Source organism: Thalia democratica, chromosome 6 (genome assembly GCF_965202585.1).
Source record: "Thalia democratica chromosome 6, ktThaDemo2.hap1.1, whole genome shotgun sequence".
Taxonomy (NCBI): Eukaryota; Metazoa; Chordata; class Thaliacea; order Salpida; family Salpidae; genus Thalia; species Thalia democratica.
In genome coordinates, this window is record NC_139170.1 from 19,378,035 (window position 1) to 19,399,010 (window position 20,976).

At 31.6% G+C, this 20,976-nt stretch overlaps 1 protein-coding gene across 1 annotated transcript; it reads right to left on the minus strand.

Annotated features, from left to right (window-relative positions):
• Positions 1-425: 425 nt before the first annotated feature.
• LOC145837913 (uncharacterized) lies at positions 426-19,504 on the minus strand. Its single transcript, XM_082945401.1, has 14 exons — positions 19,285-19,504; positions 18,998-19,085; positions 18,847-18,909; positions 16,219-16,402; positions 15,895-16,102; positions 15,291-15,754; positions 12,826-13,001; positions 11,492-11,636; positions 8,798-8,904; positions 7,350-7,442; positions 3,732-3,867; positions 3,388-3,534; positions 2,470-2,756; positions 426-1,723 (listed from the first exon to the last, which is right to left on the minus strand). The coding sequence occupies exons 1-14, from the start codon at positions 19,467-19,469 to the stop codon at positions 1,619-1,621; spliced, it is 2,388 nt and encodes a 795-aa protein (XP_082801527.1). The 5' UTR covers positions 19,470-19,504; the 3' UTR covers positions 426-1,618.
• Between the last annotated feature and the right edge of the window lie 1,472 nt (positions 19,505-20,976).

The following is a 20,976-nucleotide window of genomic DNA, read 5'->3' on the forward strand; positions in this document are numbered from 1 at the left end:
ATCAAACTTTTATAGACATTTTGATCAGTTTAAATTTCTCTTTTTCGTCAAGTAATAAATAAACGATTTTTAAAATATTTAACTTTGCTTTCTAAATATTATTTATTACTTTTAAACAGTCAAAAATTTATGACTTTATATTTTAAACGAATGATTTTTTGTTTAAGATTTCAAATTCTTATAAATAAACAATGCTTCTTATTACATAAGTAAAATTTCCATTAAGTCAGAAAAACGTGATTTTTGATTTAAAGACTTTTCTGAAATTTTACTGCCTAAAAATGCTTTTTATTTGAATCATTTTTTATTTAAAATCAGGTAATTAACATAAAAATCTATATTGGTTTGACAAAAGAACAACTTTCTATTTATTTACTATAGAAAAAAAAAGTAGTTTCATGAAATTTTATTGGTTTAATTCGCAAGCAAATTTTAATAGAAACAACAATAACTTTATCAAAACCAAAAACGCAATTACAAAATAAAGAGCGAAACATTCAAAACATTTCTTGATTTATTTATACTATTAATTTTTTAAACTCTAAGTTTTATTAACTTGCTTAAAATTTATTTTTGGAAAATACAGATTCAACTAAAACAAAAATCAAACATAGACATACAAATTTGTTTGGACAAAGTCGTTTTATATTAATTATTTAACACACCAAAAAATCATGTCATTTTTAAACGACAAAAAAATTTATGCAGTGATTTCACAAATTACATAGAAGCCATGCACTAGATGTTTTAAGGAAAACAAAGTAAAGGGTTGAGAGGACCAGTTTAAATGATTTATTTCGATTAAAAATTTACACGGCTATCGGCATTTACAGATAAAAAAACATTAAAATTTATGCTTATTAACCCCAAAAAAAATCAACTAACAAGCATAATTATAAATAAGCAAGTATGAAGTAAAATAGACATGTATTGGTATATAGGCAGTCTTTAACTATACTTAACAAAAAAAAATTAAACGACTTAAAAAATCAATCAATTTTTAGTTTAAAAATTCAAGGTATGTGAGAAAAAAGCGATAGATCTACCATTAACAATTGACGGTTCAGCCAAGCAAGTTTGAATGGAGCTCGTATTACTTTTTTTTTCTGCTGCGATGAGTAATTTGAATGCCAGTTCGCACACAGCAGGAAACCGAAGTAACTCGCAATGCAAAGTGATTTTTCACGACAATCAAAAAGCTGACGGGAGATTCAGCTGAAAAAGCTGACAGAAAAAAAAAAGCAGGACCACACGACAATAAAGTAGCACAAATAAAGTTACTTCACAAAATAAATTAAGTATCGAAACATAAAAAACGGGCTCAAAAATAAACTTATGTAAGCATCTGTTTTTCGCCTGTTGGTTTTAATAAGAAAATACTGCGGCATTTAAATGTACGAAAGCTGCAGCAACCGAAACCCGCATGATTCATTGGTATGACGTCACAACGTAAATTGCCGTTGTGACGCGGGTGGGACGACATGTTGTCAGCGAAATGAGATAAGAAAAAGAAAGTTGGGAGCAAGAAGGTTCTTCCGCTTCCGTTTGCTGACCAGTGTTCGAAGCATCAACATTTAAGGTGATGTTTTGCTCGTTATTTTCTCTTCGCGTTCAATTCTCAGGCCGTCGTGAGAGTTTCTTGCGATTCGTGCCTCTCGCCCTGGTTGCTGTTCTGCTCTGCAACTTTGTCATCGTTCAGTTCTTCCTCGATCACTCTTGGTATCTGAAAAATAAAAACTAAATTAGGTAAAACTTTATACGGAAATAATAGTTTAATTTCACCACCACCATCGGACCCACGCTGAAACAAACGGTGAAGTTTTAATCAGCGACGCATGGGAATTAGCAATGAGCTCATCGAGCCACTCAAGAGCTTATTGGACCGAAATTTCACACAACGAGCCTTTGTAGATCGCCCGCTTTCTGTTCAACACGAATGACAAAACGAGTTTTTTTTCTCATTTATTGGAGCGTGAACGCGTTTTTCTATGGAGCCTACGAACGTCAGAAAACGACTTAAACATAAGGCAAGGCGCGCGAAGAGAAAAAAAAAGAAAAGAAAAAAAAAACGCTTCGGTATTCGCGCGTATGTAAAAGTGTGTGGGAAAATGTAGGTAAGGCTAAACAGAGGGCAATATTTCAATCTAGATGGGGTTTCGCGAGCATGTGAACGAAATTGAACAAGGAATTTCAGTTGCGGTGGGAATTTGTGCAGTTTGATTGCTTTCACTTGAAACTTGCGCTCGTTTCCCACCAAGCCAATTTCTAAGCTTTCAATTTAATATTCTGTTCTCAGCTATTTGATCTTTAAACGCAAATAAGAAAAGCTCATTCTAGTTGAAAACAAACAATCGATTTGACAAAAATTTTTAATGGTGGGCACAGTATATTTTGCTAAAAAATCATACTTCTGAATGTTTAGTTTAAAAAAAAGTATGCTCTTTATTCATAAATAACAACAAAACTTACTTTTTGAATTATTGAAGTCTGCGGTGCGGCTGAAATTGAAATTTTGCTTTGTTTCGCTGCTGGCTTCGCAGAAACAACTTTTGAAGACGAGTTACTTCGCAATCTCTTTCCAAGCGACGAAAATGAAGAAGCGGTTACTTCAACTTCAGGGGATTTCTCCTCCTTCATTCTGATATTTTGCTTCCTCATTTTGCGCGCCTCCTGTCTAATTCTGATCATTTCGCGCAACTTTTCCATTTTGCACCTTGTAGTTTGGTTCTCGTGATTCTTTCTGACTTGCTGATAAACTGTAAATAAAAATTAGAAATTGAATGAAACATGAAAAAAAAAGTTAAGCTCGCGAACAAAGTTAAAATAGTCACGAAGTCGTTTTGAAAGGCAGTGCTAGACTGGTGGGCTCCAGCACTTAGCTGAAAAATGCCAGTTAGTCAGAGGCTTGTAGCGAAAGCAAGTGGCGTGTGTCAGAGCGAATTGCGCACGTGATTAGCTTAATAACGAGCCTTTTAAATTTCCCATTAAGCGGCTGATGACTACCATGTGAAAAACTTTCGCATGAACAACGCAGCCCATTTCTCGAAACTGTGCGAAAGTTCACATTTTCTGCTGATACACAAGTTTACGCGGCTTCATTGCAGCAGTAATAAACATTTTATGGGAAATTTTTATAAGTTTCTCACTTTGCAGCTACGGACGAAAAGCGAAACTTTTAAGTATTAAAGTTGATAACCAGCAATAAAATCGTAAATATTCACAAATATTAGGTTTAATGGGCTTTTGTTGTTAATTTTGAAAGCATTAAATTCTAAAAGAAAAAGTATTAGTTTAAGTTTGATTAAAAAACAATAATAGGTATAAAAACATCTCGTCTTAATATTTTATTTTATCAAAACAATTTATTTAAAAAGGAGAAAAACTCACATGGAATGGCTTTTGAGGGTCTTCTGCCGTAATAACTGGAAAAATGAGGCACTTGGGAGAAAGGGTTCTTGAAGACGGACCTTTGCGAGTATTTTCTGCTTACCGAGTTGAAAGGGGCAGAAGAAATTCCTCCCCCTGAAACCAACACTGTGAAGTTTTATTTACTACCATCTAAACATGCCTTACTTTAAACTATTGATTATTTCCCACAGTTTATATCTAAACTTTGCTTATTAAGGTTGATTTTTTAATATAAGTACTTCTGTGAACAGTAGTGTTAAAAATATAAAAAGTACTAAAAATTCACAACTAAAAGCTTTAAAAATTATTTTCAGCGTACCAACCTGCTACTGCGTTGTAAGAAGTGGCAAAGGGCAGGTATTTTCTGCTGACATCAGCGTTTTTGTTGAGCGCAGGTGCGTTGTGATGACAGTCGTTTTGTGCTGCTCGCTTGCCGCTCTCCACCGTCACAGCTGCGTCCTGCAAAACCGAAATTTAATTTCAGTGAAAAATGAGGGCCACGGTGTGTAGGGGGTGACTCGGCGTAAGTGGCGTGTGAAAGAAAGGCGTGTGAGTTCAGGTGCTTGATGTTTGCACAAAAATATGTTATGTTACAATTTACTTCTAAACGGGCACGAAGGACCATTGAAGTATAATTGCATAATTTGTGTTTGGTGTATTTATAGAATTCGTCTGCGAAAATCATCGAAATTTTAGCAAGTACAACAAAATAGATGAAACACAGCCAAAAATAACTTACGTAACCACTGTTTTCAAAAAAGAAAAAGATAGATTAATAATAAATTTAAATGGTAAATCTTTTTCCAAAAGTATAGTTTGATTGTTTTTGCCAGTGTAAAAAAGCCATAAAAAGTCTTTTGTACCTGCCAACAATAAGAAGCAAACAAGGACTACTTTGTCATATAACACACACACACGCTTACACAAGGAAGCATTATAATGACTGATACTTTCCTGTTATTTGCATTTCAATTGCTTTTTTAAGCTAAACGCACAAAGTGATTCAATGAACATAAAGCAATTTTTCATCTAGAAAGGATGCTCGTGATTTGAGCCGCTTTTTGAAGCGAAAGCCCACAGCTATAAAAGGAAAATTAGAAGCATAATGGCAAGCACACGAAGGAAACTAGTTATTTTAAGAGCTCTAAACGTGCACTTTGTTGAAACTTAAAATTCTAACTATGTTGAAAAATTCTAAAAGCTGAAAGCTTAGTCATGAAACAGTATTTTCTTAACAGCATTAAATGCAGACGGAAAACATTTTCAAACTCTCAAGATACTTGGCCGTTAGAGCGGGCAGAAAAACATGTTTTTCTTTATGCTGCTTAAAAACCAATAAATTGAGGGTGCAGCTTGTGATGACAAAAACTTGCTTGAAGTTTCGTTAGCAGCAAAGAAAAAAGCAAACAAACCAGCAAAGACCAACATAGTTTAGTTGTGTTTCAGCAGCCGTGTTTTGATTAATGCAACAGCTGCAAAAGTTCTACACCGCGTTTAAAATAAGCTTTCTAAGAAAAGAAGGAAACTAAATAAGCTGAATAATACTAAATAAATAAACAATAAACTTTTACTTTGTTTTTATGTTCCTGCGACTGCTGACGCTCTAAAACAAGTAGGTAGAAATAAACAACGTAATATTAATGAACAATAAGTGACTAGGCAAGCATCAAATGAGCAACATAAACAAAAATAGCAGAAAAGATTATAAAAAACTATATTAAAATACAATCAAGTACAACTATTACACTGTAAGCTTGGTGCAAACAATTTTAAAGCTTTTTAAAACTTTCAGTGCGCATCATAAACCTTTACAGCGTTCGAACGGTTTTAAATTACCATGAGCTTTTGCTATGCAATGAAAAACAACTTCGACAAATTCTTTGCACGTAAATGAATGAAATTAACAGAAAAGTTTGCTATAAATAGCCCGTTTATAAGCATTAACATTATAATGCTTTAAAAGTTAAATTAGTTAAAAGTACGATAATACGAAACTAGACAGATAAAAATGCTTTAATTTCAGTATATTATGCTTTGTAAAAAAAAATAACAATGCACGTTTTAGATTTAGGTATTTTGTATCATCATCAAGCATTCATCAAGCCGTAAAAAATGTATTACATACATTAGAACAACCGCAAAAGTAAAAACAAACTTTCATATGAAAAACAACGTAGTACAGTGACATATGCTTTTAGATAAGCTCATAAATCCATATGACAAAGCAACGCAGCATGCAGCCTCATACAGCAAAGGATTCGTAATTACACATTGTTCCCTGCTCATGTATTGCCAATACAGGGCTGCTCGTATCGTTTGCATTGGTCAGACCTTCAGCGCAGAATAATTTTAGATTTCTTTCTTTATAGTTAGCTCAACATTTATTTGTAAGTTTATTTTTAAACTCTAAAAACAACAATGAGTCATGCTACAGCTTGTTTACATTTTAGCATTTATTAACAAATTTTGTAAAAATGCTTACAAACGCTCTTTTAAATAAAACCATTTAACGATAATTTAGCCCGACCTTGGTATTCTGCTGTTTTTAAACAAAGCATGAAACAGAAACTGACAGCGCAAAATATCAACGAAGCCAACGAAATCCACCTAATTACAGAAGATTTTCAGCGCAGGCAAAAACAATGCAGGCTGGATAATGAGCGTCGATAAAGAGGGCCAATCCCAAATACGTGATGCAGCGGCCTCGCCCCGAACGCTCCGGTTGCATTATTGCCTGGATGTAAGTCAAGATAATGCCTGGCTGTTTTCAAATGGGAGTTGGTTGGCACCGGTGACTCGAAGCAGCTCCATTGTTAAATCATGATAAGTGTAAGGAGAGGCCACAACAAGTTTGTTTTACACACAACTTTATCTCATTATATCAGCAGCATGAGAATTTTTTTTCTTTTTTTTCTCAGGCAATAGACTGCTTGCTTAGCACTTTTTAACTTTACCATTGGAACAAAGCTTTTTTATTTATAAATGTTATCAAAAAAAAAATTTTGTTTTGAAAAGTTCCCATGGTTAAAAACAGCCAGAAAACATAGAATATTTGCAAATTGCTAAAATTCATATGACTTTATGAAACTTTGTATCAAAAAAGCCTTTGCTCACTACTGGTTGGAGCACTCTTAAACTTTTGTATCAAAAAAGCCTTTGCTCACTACTGGTTGGAGCACTCTTAAACTTTGTATCAAAAAATTGCTAAAATTGAATTATAAGACAGAAAATATCTATTATTAGCTAACATAAACAGGACTAACTTGGTCATTTGTTAAATATTAGAGTCAACGACAAAATAAACTACGAAGTTATCAAACTAAAAATAAAATGTGTTAATGCGCTATAATACACTTAAGCTTCCAAATAATTAATTTGATAAGTATAACTCAGTTGATAAAAATATTTTTCTCAAAATTAAGAGTACAGGACTTTGATCACGTTTTTTAGTTTTAATACTTTAAGTAAAAATATTATAAATACGTAAATGACAAGGAGAAAACTAAAAAGCCTGAAGCCTACATTATACACAGTTGTACTTACAAAGCATTTAAAAAAAGTAACATCTTGTTGTTTTCAGTGAAATAACTTTCATAGAAACATTTTAAAAACAGTTCTTAAGCTTGTAAATCAAGCACGAGCTGAATAGTTTAATTATAGTGGTCATTTATCAATAAAAGAAAATCCATTGCCGGATGTCAGTTTTATTACTGTTTTCATAGCTTTAAAATACTCATACACATTAAATTTTATTACATAAATCACAACAAACCACGATGACAGCTTGGAAGGAAATGAATGTTTACATATGATTTAAACTGATCATCTGATGAGCAAAAAAAAACAGCAAAAAAACGGATGATTCAAGTGAAAGTTTGTAAAACGAAATGATAACAAACAGTTATAAACTTAAATTTATTTACTAAAATCGAATTATTTACCTGTACTTGAGCAGATAATATGTGTTTGGATTCAGTTTGTTTTATTAGCTGGTCTCTAATTGCTTGAGGTATTATTCCAGCATCTCCACTGCCCTAAAAAATTAAATTTGGTTATATATATATAACATAAACAGTATTAAAAACTTCTAAAAGTAGTTTCATTAAAAAAACTTCACAAAGTTGACAATAATCAATAACTCTTTTTTTTTAAGTATACAGAAAGGGTTTATGTTGAAAACTGTCTTTAAAATAATTCTATCTTTTTAAGCAAACTAAGCGTTGGCCTTTGTAAAACACATGCGCAGCATTGAAATTGATTTTCTGATAGTTTATCAGGAAGAACTACTCTGGATGCATAAAATATTTATAACTTTAGTACAAATTACAAGGACTGAGAAGAAGGAAAGTTAACCAAAATTAAGAGCGACAGCGCAAATTTGGAACGGAGCTATAATTCTTCAAAGTAAACTTTGTTTGAAAAAAAGGATGAGTGTTTAATACGAAATTGTAAAAACAACAGAGTATATTTGAACTTAAAGAACTTTTATATATCAAAAACCTCGTAAAAGTTCAAACATCTGTTTTCAAAGCTACAAACGTTATGCTTGGTTTGACCGAAGCTCCTTCATTTCTTAGTCAGTTCTGACGACAGAGGCAGCGAAATTTCGTCATTGTCGCATGAGAAAGATAACGAGTCGAGGTAAAGAGAGCGTTACAAGAGCGGGGAGTCATCGCTCAATTGTAAGATTCTCTCCGATTTAATGAAATGACGCATCGGCCGAATCGAGTCAGTTGTCGGCGGCCGGCCAAGTAAAAAATCTTGCTTTGCGGATCTCAAACACAAAAAAAAGTTAATTTGGCTCCGAAATATATTTGTTCTTTTGCAGTGGCGCCGCCATTAAAGCAGCCTGTAACATAATATCACTTTAACTCAGGTGTGAGCTCTTTAACGCTGCTTTGTTCGGAGCAGCACTCAGCACAAAGCGTCCTTGAGATTTTGTTTTAACTGCACAAGTGTACTCACAAAACTTCAAGTCTTCACAGACACTTAAAAAATATTGTGCCTTTTCAACTGTAATAAATTGTTGAAATAGAGTGTCTATTTAAAAATAAAGGTCAGCTTATTTAAACGAAGAAACGTAATTTAAAAATGTTCAGTCAGCAAGTTTAAATATAGACAATTATAAACGATTAAGTATATTCTAAAGTTAGCTCGGTGTGTTTCATTATTACACTATAATTGCTAAAACATGCAGCATGATTAATTCAGTCATTTCAGACACGATTAAAAAACAAATTTCAAAATTTATGTAAAATTAAATAAAAAATTGATTAAATAACGGCTGTAAACAAGTTTAGGGGAATTGTATACTTATATGTAACATCAATATTAAATTACTAAGATGCAGCCAGATTAATAAGTAACATAAAAGTATAAATATACTAACTTGGTACTGGTTAGTAGCGGATAGTAAGTCGTTAAGTATTTGTAAAATAGTTTGTGGGTCTCTTTTCGGTCTTCCTTGGGAATCTTGTATGTTTGGGTGAAGTGCACCTAGTTGTAAACCATTCATTAATTGTATTACTTAAAACTTATTGATAAGAAATAAAATAGTTATCGACTTATTTTCCTCAGAGAAGTTACATTAAAACTAAATAATATTAAATAAAATAATGGTGAACAGAAAAAAAAAACTTATAATTATAGCATTTTTAGTCATTAAAAAAATATATATACATATCAAAATGTTTTAGTTAATATTTTAGTTTCAGCACAGACTTTATATAGTTACCATTGCTATTCCATTATTCTTTATAAATTAAACATACAAATTAATGTGCATAAGATTGTTAAAAGTTTTAACATAAATTCAAAGAGGAATGATACTTCATAATGCATTTTAAATTGATGAAAATGTATTCTGTTTTTTGTTATACTTTAATGTGTTTTTTCTCATAAATTAAGAATTACTTTGTACTTTTCAATATAAATCGACCTAAATTAATGTTTTCAATAGTTTGACGTTAAATAAAAGCCAACATTTTTTTACGAATCGTGGAGCTACTTTAAAAAGTAAAAAATAACAAGTATTTACCAGAAAAATCAATACAGCGTCTACAACGAAAGAAAAACGTTTAGTTTGTTTCGGCCTCACAAGAAAAACAAACGTGCATAATACCGAAGCGACGCGAGAGCAAAAGTTTATTTCGATTTAACCGCACAAGCGAAAGATAATAACGAAATTCACACGACAAAACATCGGCAGACCACACAGGCGTTGCGCGCCGGAAACAACGGAAAGGCGCTAGCAGGCGATGCCCCAAACAAGACATGCGGTCGCGAAAATCCTTGGGCAAACAGACGTTCGGCCAATAATACCAGCACAAAACAGTAGTCACGGAACAATGGCGAAAAAAACATTAAGGCAGCGCAATAATCACATATGCTGGCTGCGCTGTGCAAACACAAGGCTATTGATGAAAAGGATGGGCCGTGTGGTGTGTGTGAAATTAGGATCGTAAAAGGACGTTTCGGTGAAATTCGCTGCAAACTAGACGCCTTGCATGGTGAGTAGCCCGAGGGCAGATTAATTTAAATATGTTTTTATGATATGATAAAAAACTTACTAAATACTTACCATGACCGCCTTTTAGAGTTATTATTTTGTGATAAAACTACACGTTTTACAAAAATTAACCCAAGTATCTCTTCTTGCTTAAGAAGCAGTTTGGTTGTTTATATACTTAGGAGCGTTGAGATTTTAAAGGAAAATACCAACATAATCTATAGCCTATTTAACAAAAAAATTGTCTAAAAAAATAGGAAAAATTGGGAAAATGGATGTGGTGAAGTAATGTTTTTGACCTTATGTGACATAAATTATTTATACTTAACGAACTTATATTTATAAAAAGTTCATTGGTGTACTTTTATAGCAAAAAAGAATATCTAATGTAAATGATATAAACAAGATAAAACCATTGTTTGTTCAAAGAAATTTTCTATGTTTTTATAAAAATATACACAAAAAATATAGAGGTTTCCAACGAAATTAAAACTAATTAAATGTTAAAAATTACTATTTTTTCACAAAACAAAAATTACACATATTTACAACCTAATTTAAATTAACTTGAACAAAATAAAAATAATGTGCAACATATTTATAGCTAGCCACAAAGAAAACACAAACATAAAATTAAAAAAAAACAGATTACTAAACACATAAATGTTTTGCCTCGGTTGGTGTTTTTATTTATTATTCATTCAGCTAAAAAAAAACATACATACTATAAAAATTGACAAATTTAGCTTTCATTATATGTAGCAATCAAAACCAGTTGTTAAAAAAATTAATGAACATTAAAGAGGGAACAAACGTATTTGCAGAATTCAAAGCAACTTTCAGGTAGCAACTCGCAGAAGCACAAATGTTCGATCAATGAGAGGCAGGACTGCGCGTAAATTATTGATGAAAACAAGCAGTTTGCTACAACCGGGATGGCAAATTGTATGATGAAAAATGCCACTGTTGTTGGCTCTCGCGAACCTTCCCGGCGTTCAAATGAATGAAATTCTCTGGAAATAAAAGTGCAGCGGACATCTTTCGAAAAACAGCAACCTTATCTTACCGCTTGCTCGATATTCTCACACTTAACTGATATATTTATTCGACCTTGGTGTTTCTTTACTTTTGTGTTTGCCGTTATCAGTCGATGTTTTTGCGCGAATGCAATTTTTGACAGGTACACACGGCGAAACGTGGCAAGAAAAATTCAATTTATACTGTTCTTAAAGTTACAGAGCTGTAACTATCACTCGTTTGAACACTGCTATTCGAATTTGTTTGACGTACTAAACAAAATTGGGTTTTAAAATTGTATGTAATTGCGCCATGTAGGTAACGATTTTCTAACGCGTTGTGAACTTTAACGAAACCTCAGTTTATGACCGTCACATAATTATAAACTGATGCACAAAACAAGGCCAAATTTTACATAACTTGTTTGCATTGCAAACACGGCAACATTAAAGAGTTAGATACAAAAAAAAAACAGCCGAACATAAATTTTATTACTGAATTTCATGCGTGCTAAAGTAAATTGATTTCATAAAATTCAAAAAAACGTTGGAGACAGACCTGAGAAAGTTCCCGAAAATATACCAGGTCCGTGAGATATGAAACTGTCAATACTGGCGCCGGGGACGTTACTGCTGCTTGCCTTTTGTTCGTTGTGACGTGTGTTGCGGCCTGAAGGGATGCCACTTGAAGATAATCGACTTTTCTGTGAGATATGTACAACTAATTTTAAAACATTTGAACTTAAAATTATGTTATAAACTAGCTCGTTTATACCTTTAAAAATTGATTTACTTGAAGAGAATATATCTTATACAAAAGTTTAAATATAAACACAATTAAGTAAGTAAGTTAAAATTAAATAAACTGTCTAAATGCTGCATTTCTACTAAATTTAAAATAAAAGCATGAAAGACTTTTAATCGCTAAAAAGCAGAATTCTCAAACTTTGGAGCGTCGAGCAAATTTGTTTATACATAAGAACGACAGCAGTGCGGCTAAGAGAGCGCAAAGGGAGGCCGACAGAAAACCAAGAAAAAGAGTGACCTTTGCAGTCAAACGAGCTGTAGTCAGTTGAAACTCTTCGTTGAGATACTTGCGTGGAGATACTGCTAGTAATGAGAAAATAATGCCGGTCTGGCAGCGCGCATATAAGAGAGCAACTGTTTTCGAGTCAACTGGTAGAAATTGCATGCTGCTCTGTGCAGCTGAACGATTATCTAACGCTGTTTCGTTAAATGTTTGAATTACTACGTCACTAAAATTCATCATTTCTATTTTTTAAATATGTTAGTAATACTGGCTAAAATATGTTAGGAAACAGATTTTGTCAAACTTAATTTCTAAGGGTGTTGAGTTTTTTAAAACCAAACAATTAAGTAACCCAGTGAGATATAATACTGTGTTTTAAATAATTTGAAAACGAAATACAAAAAGAACTTGATATCCGCCAAAAAACCGCGTAAGTAACGTGTGAAAGTTAACATAAATATTTCGTTCACTCCTTTAACTTTTTCACGCTTTTGAAAACTGTAAAGAAATATTCGTTAATAAGTCATTTAAAACTGTGAATGCGGATTAAAATCTTCTCAATTTCAGAAAAACGCCTACCTCTACTTGGTTTTTCAATGCATATGGGTGTTATTTAGAAAATTTTATATCGTGGGTTGATTGCAGAGCAATAATCCAGGCAGATTTTTTTATTATAGTATAAGTATAAACTTTGCTATGTTCTAGATTATTTTGAAAGCGACTGTAATGTTTACGTTTATATACTACACGTTCAAGATAGTAGTATAAAAAGCTTATTAAACAATCTATTAAAAATTGTTTAAAAAAAAGTAAAACTATTTAAAGTAATTATAAATAACATTGTATAATTCTTGACAACTAACTTTGGAAGTTCTAGAAGAGCTGCTGCCGTCGCAGCTGTAACTGGACTGATGCTTTGCAGCGTGAACGATGGAGGAAATTTCAGATGCCAGTTCAGGGCTGCTGTAGGCAACGCACTGCTGATGTGAGGAACACAACCTTTTCAACCGCTGCATCTGACGCACTATTTTCGAACCTGCTGGCAAATTTGATAAACATTACGCTTTTTTTTTGTAATATAAACAAATGCTCGAAACAATTTTTTTTGTATTTGTTTTCAAAGATTTACGAAAATATTTTTAGTTAAGCATTTGAAAGGAGCTTCGTTTTAAGCACTAAAAGTTGATTATTATCTATTTAGCGACACTTTTAAAACAGCTTTATTGTACACAGAGCTAAGTTAAGTACAGTATAGTTACTAAACAGTTGCAAAAAGAATAACCACACATTTACTAATCACATTAAAAGTAGATAAACTACACTTAAAAACACAAAAAGCAAACGAGTTTTTTTCCTAAAACAAGTACAATTTTCAAATTTTAAGTTACTTAAACTAAAATTTAACTTGAGATTTATCTTTAGTAAAAAGTTTCGTTTAAATATCAACTTGTCTTTTGTACGTGTTTGAAAGTAAACACTTGACACAAACATCCCTAAAAACGTCGCCGCAAAAGATTAAAAGCCACTCTTAAATTGATAAGCACCATTCGCTTATGTGAATATAAATTTGTACCCATCGTAAAAACTTTAGCATCACGCAGCCTTCTTTGTTCCAGCGGCGAACGTTGCCCTATTAATCTTTGAAACAGGCGAAAAGCTGTTGTTTGTGTTTACCAAACCGATAGACAATTACAAGCAACAGCTAGAGCATTAAATTAACTACCAGCAGTTTTTTTTTCCAACCCGAACGCAGCGTGCCTACCAACCAAACACGTAGCTTGTTTGCACAAAAGGCCGCTCCGAGCACGCATATACACTTTTTTAAAGGCAGACACGGTCGTTAGATAAACTTACTGGTAAACAGTCGCTTTGGCACGAGCTTGTCTAGAATTTTGATAAAGTTGAAGCATGACAACTTAACAGTTCGGGTAAAATTGAACAGTTTATTTTTGTTTTATGCCGAGTGGCGCTGCAAATTTTGAAATTATCACGCTGAAACGCGTGTGAATTATTCAAGAATTCATACTGCTGCGCATTTTTCATTCCCTTGCCAAACTCTCAATCTACATGTAAATTCAGAGGCAACCGAGTTGCCAATAGGAGTTCAGCGAGTAGAACTGATAAACTTATATGCAATCTTTGATAAAAACTATCGTATGTTGTGTAAAGAGCAGCACGTATAAAACGAATTGTTAAGCAATCAACAAGTCAGCAGAAAAATTTAATTGATTAGTTTAGTTCAGTTTAAAATCTATATAATATAAAATGTGTTTTTAAGCAAAATGTGTTAAATTGCTGTATAGGCAACTACGTGTTGGATTTATAAGCAAGGTTATTATAATGCGTGCTTTAAAAGAAATAAAATTAATAAAAACAAGGAAGAGGTAATGACTAAATTATTTATCAAAAAATCGTTTAAATAAGAAAATCGATAAAAATTTGCGTAATATTTCAACATTAAACAGAAGGTTTTTTGAAGCAAATTGATTATTTCAAACCAACTTAACCCAGTGTGTTCATTCAAATGTGTAATCACAAAAAGATCTTCCACAGACCTCGGATATTGGCATGCTGAGATAAGAAAACGCAAACTTTTTGTGAACCAAAGAACGCAAAAGAAAAGTTTTTAATTTCAAACACAGCCTGGAAATTTCGGTTAGCTGCTAGCGAAAAGCCGCAGCCGAAATTCAAAATCTTTCAACCTCGCAGTGGCGGCCTCGTTAAGCCTCATGCAAAACTCAGCTTGCCAATTAGCGCAGATAAAAAGCACATTTGGATGGATGGGTGGCATTTTAGAGGCGTCATTATAGCCAAGTTCGTGGCACTTGAAGGGCTTGCCACTGCGTGCTGCATGCATAACGACGCCAACGAGCAAGCACTTGAGCACCTATACACTGCTGATTGATGCAGAAAAAAACAAAAGCGACACGAAAATTGCTAATTATTTGCACTTTGAAATTTGTTTGTATAAAAGCTTGTGTTTGATGGAAAGGCGCTGCTTCGACTTTGTATTAGAGACCAAGCCCACGGCAAAGCTTTTAATAAATCATGCTTTGGGCGCTCAACACCTGCGGTTGGCGTCGCCAAAAAAGCTTAGCATCAAAAATTGGCTTTTGCTGAATAGTTAGCACCTAACTTACAGATGCTAAAGCAAATATATTTGTTGATATTAAATCAATAAGATTTCATAAAGTTTAACTTAAAAATACTAATTTAAATTAACGTGTGGAACAAAATAAATTTAATCTTTGAAAAGCATATGTTCTGTTTGTAACATAACTTTTAACGTTATCAATCTCTAAATAAAGTTTAATTCAAAGAAACAAACCAGAGCTAGAACTGGACTGAGATAGATACCCGACACCAGAAGCTACCCTGCTCGAACTTGATCTTCTTCCAGCTTTCATGCCCGAAGAAGATTTGCTGCTCTTTACTTTTTTGTTGTTAGCCGAGGCATTGGGTAGAGATGGTAAAACGTTCCTGTTCTTGTTGACTTGCTTGCCAGGAACACTTTGACTGGACGATTTCTTGGGAGATTTCACTATTTCGTGTTCGTAGGGCACGGTGGCAGTTATTGCTCTTTTCACCCGGGAATTTTGGCGGTTGTCGGGCAATTGCCTGGGCATGAAGTCGTACATGAACGGCTGCTGGTGGTGAAGTTGTAGGTTGGTGTGATCAATGAAAAGTTGCTGGTGGTTCTGATTAGCTGAGGAAGTTGGCATCTTGCTGTCTTTGCGGCGCTGTTGCATCTTCAGCAGAGTTTCTTGCGCCAACCAGTTCTTCTTGTGCTGACTGAAAAATAAAAAGCTGACTCAAAAACTACTTGAAATACGATTTTAAGCGTAATGAAACTTTAAAATGTATAACTTCTCTTTTCGAAATAATTTTAATTTTAAGAAAATGATTTTAAAATGTGAACACAAAAAACACACGAGTAGGAAGCTCCAAGTGGAGATGAAGTAGTCGAATTGGTAATAAAAGGAAGAAGAGATGGAAAAGGAGGCATTGTGCTTGCCGTGTTCAAAGAGGGAAAATTCAAGGAGGGATGTTGAAAATTTGTTGGTTTTGGCGGTAAATTTGTGGAAACTTTTGGTATTTTGCGCTTCACATCATTGTCACTTTGATGCTTTGATTGTAACTCTGAAATTTATTCATCTAAGAAAAATATACATAAAAATTTTTTTTACCAATACTTTATTTTAATAATTGATTAGTTTAGTTTTATAGTTTAACAGGTCGAAGATATCAAAAAAAACCTTGATTAGGTTTAGGAATTTTCACAGGTTGTTTTTGAAAAGAAGTTGGAGTGACAGAAGTAACACGTTTTCGGTAGTTATTCGATTTAGCTGGTTCTTCTAATTGAAGCTGAACAAACATCATGTGATCACCAACACGAAGTGCTAGAGTCAACGGTGAACGTCCAGATAAAAAGTCATCAATCTAAAAAAATTAAAATAAAATATTTTAGTATGATTTTTCATTACAAATTATAATTAATAAGAATTTTAAACTCTGGTTAACAATAGATTAAATTATAAACAAATTAAAACGTTAAAAGTTTACATTTTTTCAATGAAGTTAGCATAGATTAAAGTAAGTTATGAAAAACTATAATATTAGTCAAAAATTAATTAACTTTAAAATTAAATTAACAACAAATATATATTACAGAAAAAATAAATAAATTTTAAAATTTTACAACTATGCAAATAAAAAATAAATTTCTTGAGCACAGATTAGTTTGCTTCATGTGATAATAACCAGAGACAAGCGACTGAAGGTACTTGAGTGGTAAGTAAGCCAGTACTAGTGAGCAGTTTTTACTACTCACACGGCGTGGCCTAGCGTGCCCAAGCCAAACACACAGCCATGAAAACTTATTAACCGCTCGTTCTTATGTTTAAACGTTGTCACACTTTAAAGTGACTGGTGTTGATTTTAGTAATTATATTCAATTACTGCACGTTTAAACGCCAATTGCAAAGTGCGTGTATTGGCTAATACGTGGTAATAATAACAGTTATGACACGCAATAGAGCACAAGTAAACTTTAAAAATAACATTATAAATAAGGACAATTTTTTTGTCAAAAGTTAAAGATAAACACTTATAACAAATTAATTAATCTTAGTCCTAAACATTAATTAATATTTTTGACAGCAAAATAACTCAAACAATTTGCTGCAGAGAACGAGAAAACTTAATTGATAGCAATGGGAGCGTTCAGCTCAAGCCTTAAAAATGTTGTTTTAAATCGAAACGAAATAATTTATGTGCCACTCTCCGGCAGCCACAACGCACATAATTTGCAGCGCACACACAGCACACCTTTCCAACGACCCTTCCTGTTTGCCTCGCAACTATTCAACCGCGCTTTCAAACGCACTTTCTCAAAACACCGCGAAGCCGCCAACGGGAGTGTTTCGAGCAGATAATCTTTTGTCGAATAGAAAAACTCCATAAACAATCAACAAGTTCGTGACGCACACATTTCATGTTATATATTAAGTGTTTGCTGAAAACTTGCTTTATGTACACGATATTTCAAACGTGCATGAGTATCAACTTTAAGACTTTTAAAATTTTAGCTGAATGGTGCAGAAAGGACTTCCTGGTACTTTTCATGTAGTCATTTAATTTTTCGTGGAGCAGTTACGTTTCTCCTTCCTTTTAAATTCATATATGAAATATATGACACACAATGACATACGTAGGTGGAAAATTCATATTCAAAATAAACTACAATTGAAGTTGAAGCCGTGTACTTTTTCGATTGGTTTTACGTATAATAAAAATTAGAATAAATACTTCGAGTTTCAGATTAAACATATAAGTAGTTTAATTTGAAAAAACTATCAAAATAATTTCATGTTTGCTTATTTTAACTCATCTAGAAGTCAATTTTCGAATAACATAGAAATAGTGTGTAACTTTTATTTTTTTAAATTTCACTACCAAGATTTTAAAGCTCGCCTAAAATTCAACCTCAGAACAAAGAACAAAACATCGCCAGTTGATTAAAAGGAAGCGTCGCAGAGGCATAAAGAAAAGAAGCTTATGATTTCATGTGATGCTGGAAAAACCTAAAATGCAGTTCTTTGTTGTGAAACGTTGATTTTGACAGGCCAGGCGTGCATTGTTGTGCAGTGGGCAAAACAAGATGAAAAGTTTAAGGTTTGCCAGATCACAATTACTTCTTATCTTGAAAGCCTCGCAACACAAGTGCTTGAGTTATGTGAAACAAAACGAACGGCATCTGAAAAAGTCGGCCACAAGCATGCTACAAACTTACTTATCAAACACAACTTCAAGAAACTTTATTTTAAATGTGTCTAGTAGATATCTATGCGGAGTATAAAGCTTAGTAATAAACTTGGTTACATAAACATGAATACTAACTGAATTCAATAAAGAGATGTGTTTTAAAAATATTTCATAACGTATCTTATTTTAAGAAACACGGTAATATGGTAAGAAACAAACTAAAAATAAACAAATAATAAAATATCCTGTAGAAACTAATTTTGTTAATTATTGTTATATTAAACGAAAGAAATTAGAAACCGTTTGATTAATTAAAAAAATAGTGCTGGCAAAATTCGGAATATTGTAAAATAACTACAGGTGAGATTACAATTTTTCATAATTATATTACAAAAAAAGAATAAAAAGTCAATTATTATAAATGTTACAAAAGCTTTTAATATTTAATAATTTTAAAATTCAAAAATAAGGCATTATGATTTTTTTTATTTAACTTGTTTTAAACAAGATTATAGATAACAACATAATTTTTAACATTTTATAATTTTAACAATAAACACTAGTTTGAAAATTAGAATCAACTCAAAATATACTATGTAGAGCAACTGAAATGTATTAACCTGCTGATCAGATAAGCTTTCTATTGCGTTGATCACAGACTGCTGAGTTCCTTGAACAGTTGACTATTAAAAATATAACATAATTTAATTAAAAAGATGATTAAATGAAAATGTTTAAAATTTTAAACTTTAATATGCAAAATTAACTTACAGAAAAACCACTTTCTATTGCAGGTAAGAGCCTCAATTCACTTCCTTCACTAACACCATTGTCCTCTAACGTTCCATATGTTAAAACTCTGTAAAATAGTAAAGTATGAAACTTTGATGCTAAAAAATAATATCAAGTTGGTTAAAAAAACTATTTAAAACTAGTAGATTAGAAAGAAAAAAAATTAACACTGTATTTTTAGTTCTTTTTAGACAAAAGCAATTTGTTAGAGAATACTAATAAAACAAGTGTTACAAGTGAATTTGTAAAAAAAAATAATTATTTACTTTTCTCTAAAAACTATTTTGAGCTTTTCTCCAGGCATTTGAAGGTGTCGAGCAATTTTTCTTCTTAGTTGAACAACAGTATCTTCCTTCAAAACTTCTAACTGAAACTTACCACCAGTTGTTGGACTTATAACAACATTTACCTTTCTATTTGAATTGTATTCAGCATTTATTGACAAGTCCATTTTAGCTAAGTTGTTTATAATGCTAAGTTTATATTTTAAATCCTAAAAAAATGGTAGACTACTAAAACATAAATAATTTATAAAGTACTTCATAAAAAATATTGCTCAAAGTTTTAATTAGTATAAATTTATTTTGCTATTTTTTGTTGAAAAAAATAAATGAATTTTTATGCTTTTAAAGCTATTTTTATACATTGTAATTTTTTGGTTTTAAAATTCGTGTATATTTTATAAACACAATTCGTATTAATAAAAAACTTAACTAATATACTGCAGGTTTTTTGTAATTTATAACTAAGATTTTGTGCAATATTTTCTGAATTATTAGAGTATATGTTACAATTTTAGTACTATTTACAACATTCATCATTATAACTGTTAAAAAATTATGATACTCAAAATAAATCTATTCATGCAAAAGTGAAAAAAAACTTTATACACATGGCTTCCTTTGGTTATAGAAAAACAATATTTATAGATGTTCCTCAAATTAAAACCAATGTATAACGCTATTTGATAATATAATGCTAACAAATAAAAATATTTTAACTAGAAAAAAACAGAACTAAAGCACTTATAGGAAATTATTGTAAAAACTAATTAAACAAAATCTAATTACAACTTTAATCAAATTTTCTAATTAGTTTGAAACAATTAATTTTCATAAATTAACTTACAAATTGCTTCATTTTTTATGTTAAGCAAAATTAAACTTTTGAAGCTAATTGTTTAGCTTAATTAAAGTATTTAGTATTATTCTAATTATCAACTTACTTAGTTTATACTAATTGTAAGTAAAAAAAGTGTTTACATCACCATATGATAAGATCAAAAAATACACATTTCAAATTTGAACAAAAACATTTTCTTGAAATAGTTGAAGAGTACTTTTGAAAACTTGTCTTTTTTATTTTTGAAAAACGAAAAATACTTCAGAATATTACAAGAAATATACAACTTACATTAAATTCAAATCCTTAATTATCCAATGACATCATGTTAATAATTGAAAATTTTAATTCAAGTTATTAAGATGTAAGTATAATTAATGTGTACTTAAAAGCAATTTTACTTAAATAAGTTATAAAAAAGCACAGAAAAAAACTGTTTACAAATAACTGACTAGCAAAATCCAATTAAAAATTTAAATAGAACTAAATAATGATCCAAATCATAAAAAATAATAAAATTTACTTATTGGTTTTATGCAAAATATTTATTTCATTGGCACAACAGGAAGTCTTTAATTACAATATATGTTTTCTAAAAAGATAACTCTTTGAAATTATATTGTATTTCATGCTAGTAAACTTGCTTATTAATTAAGACAAAAAAACAGTTAAAACATTACTTATTTTACTTAAATACAAAACACAAAATAAATAGCTTATATTTAAGTGCATTTACTTTTTTTAATTACAGCAGTATTTAATTCTAACACTTAAATTTTTTGTAAGTAAATGTGCAAAACTATTTAAAATTAATAAGTCTAAATATTTTGTTAAGT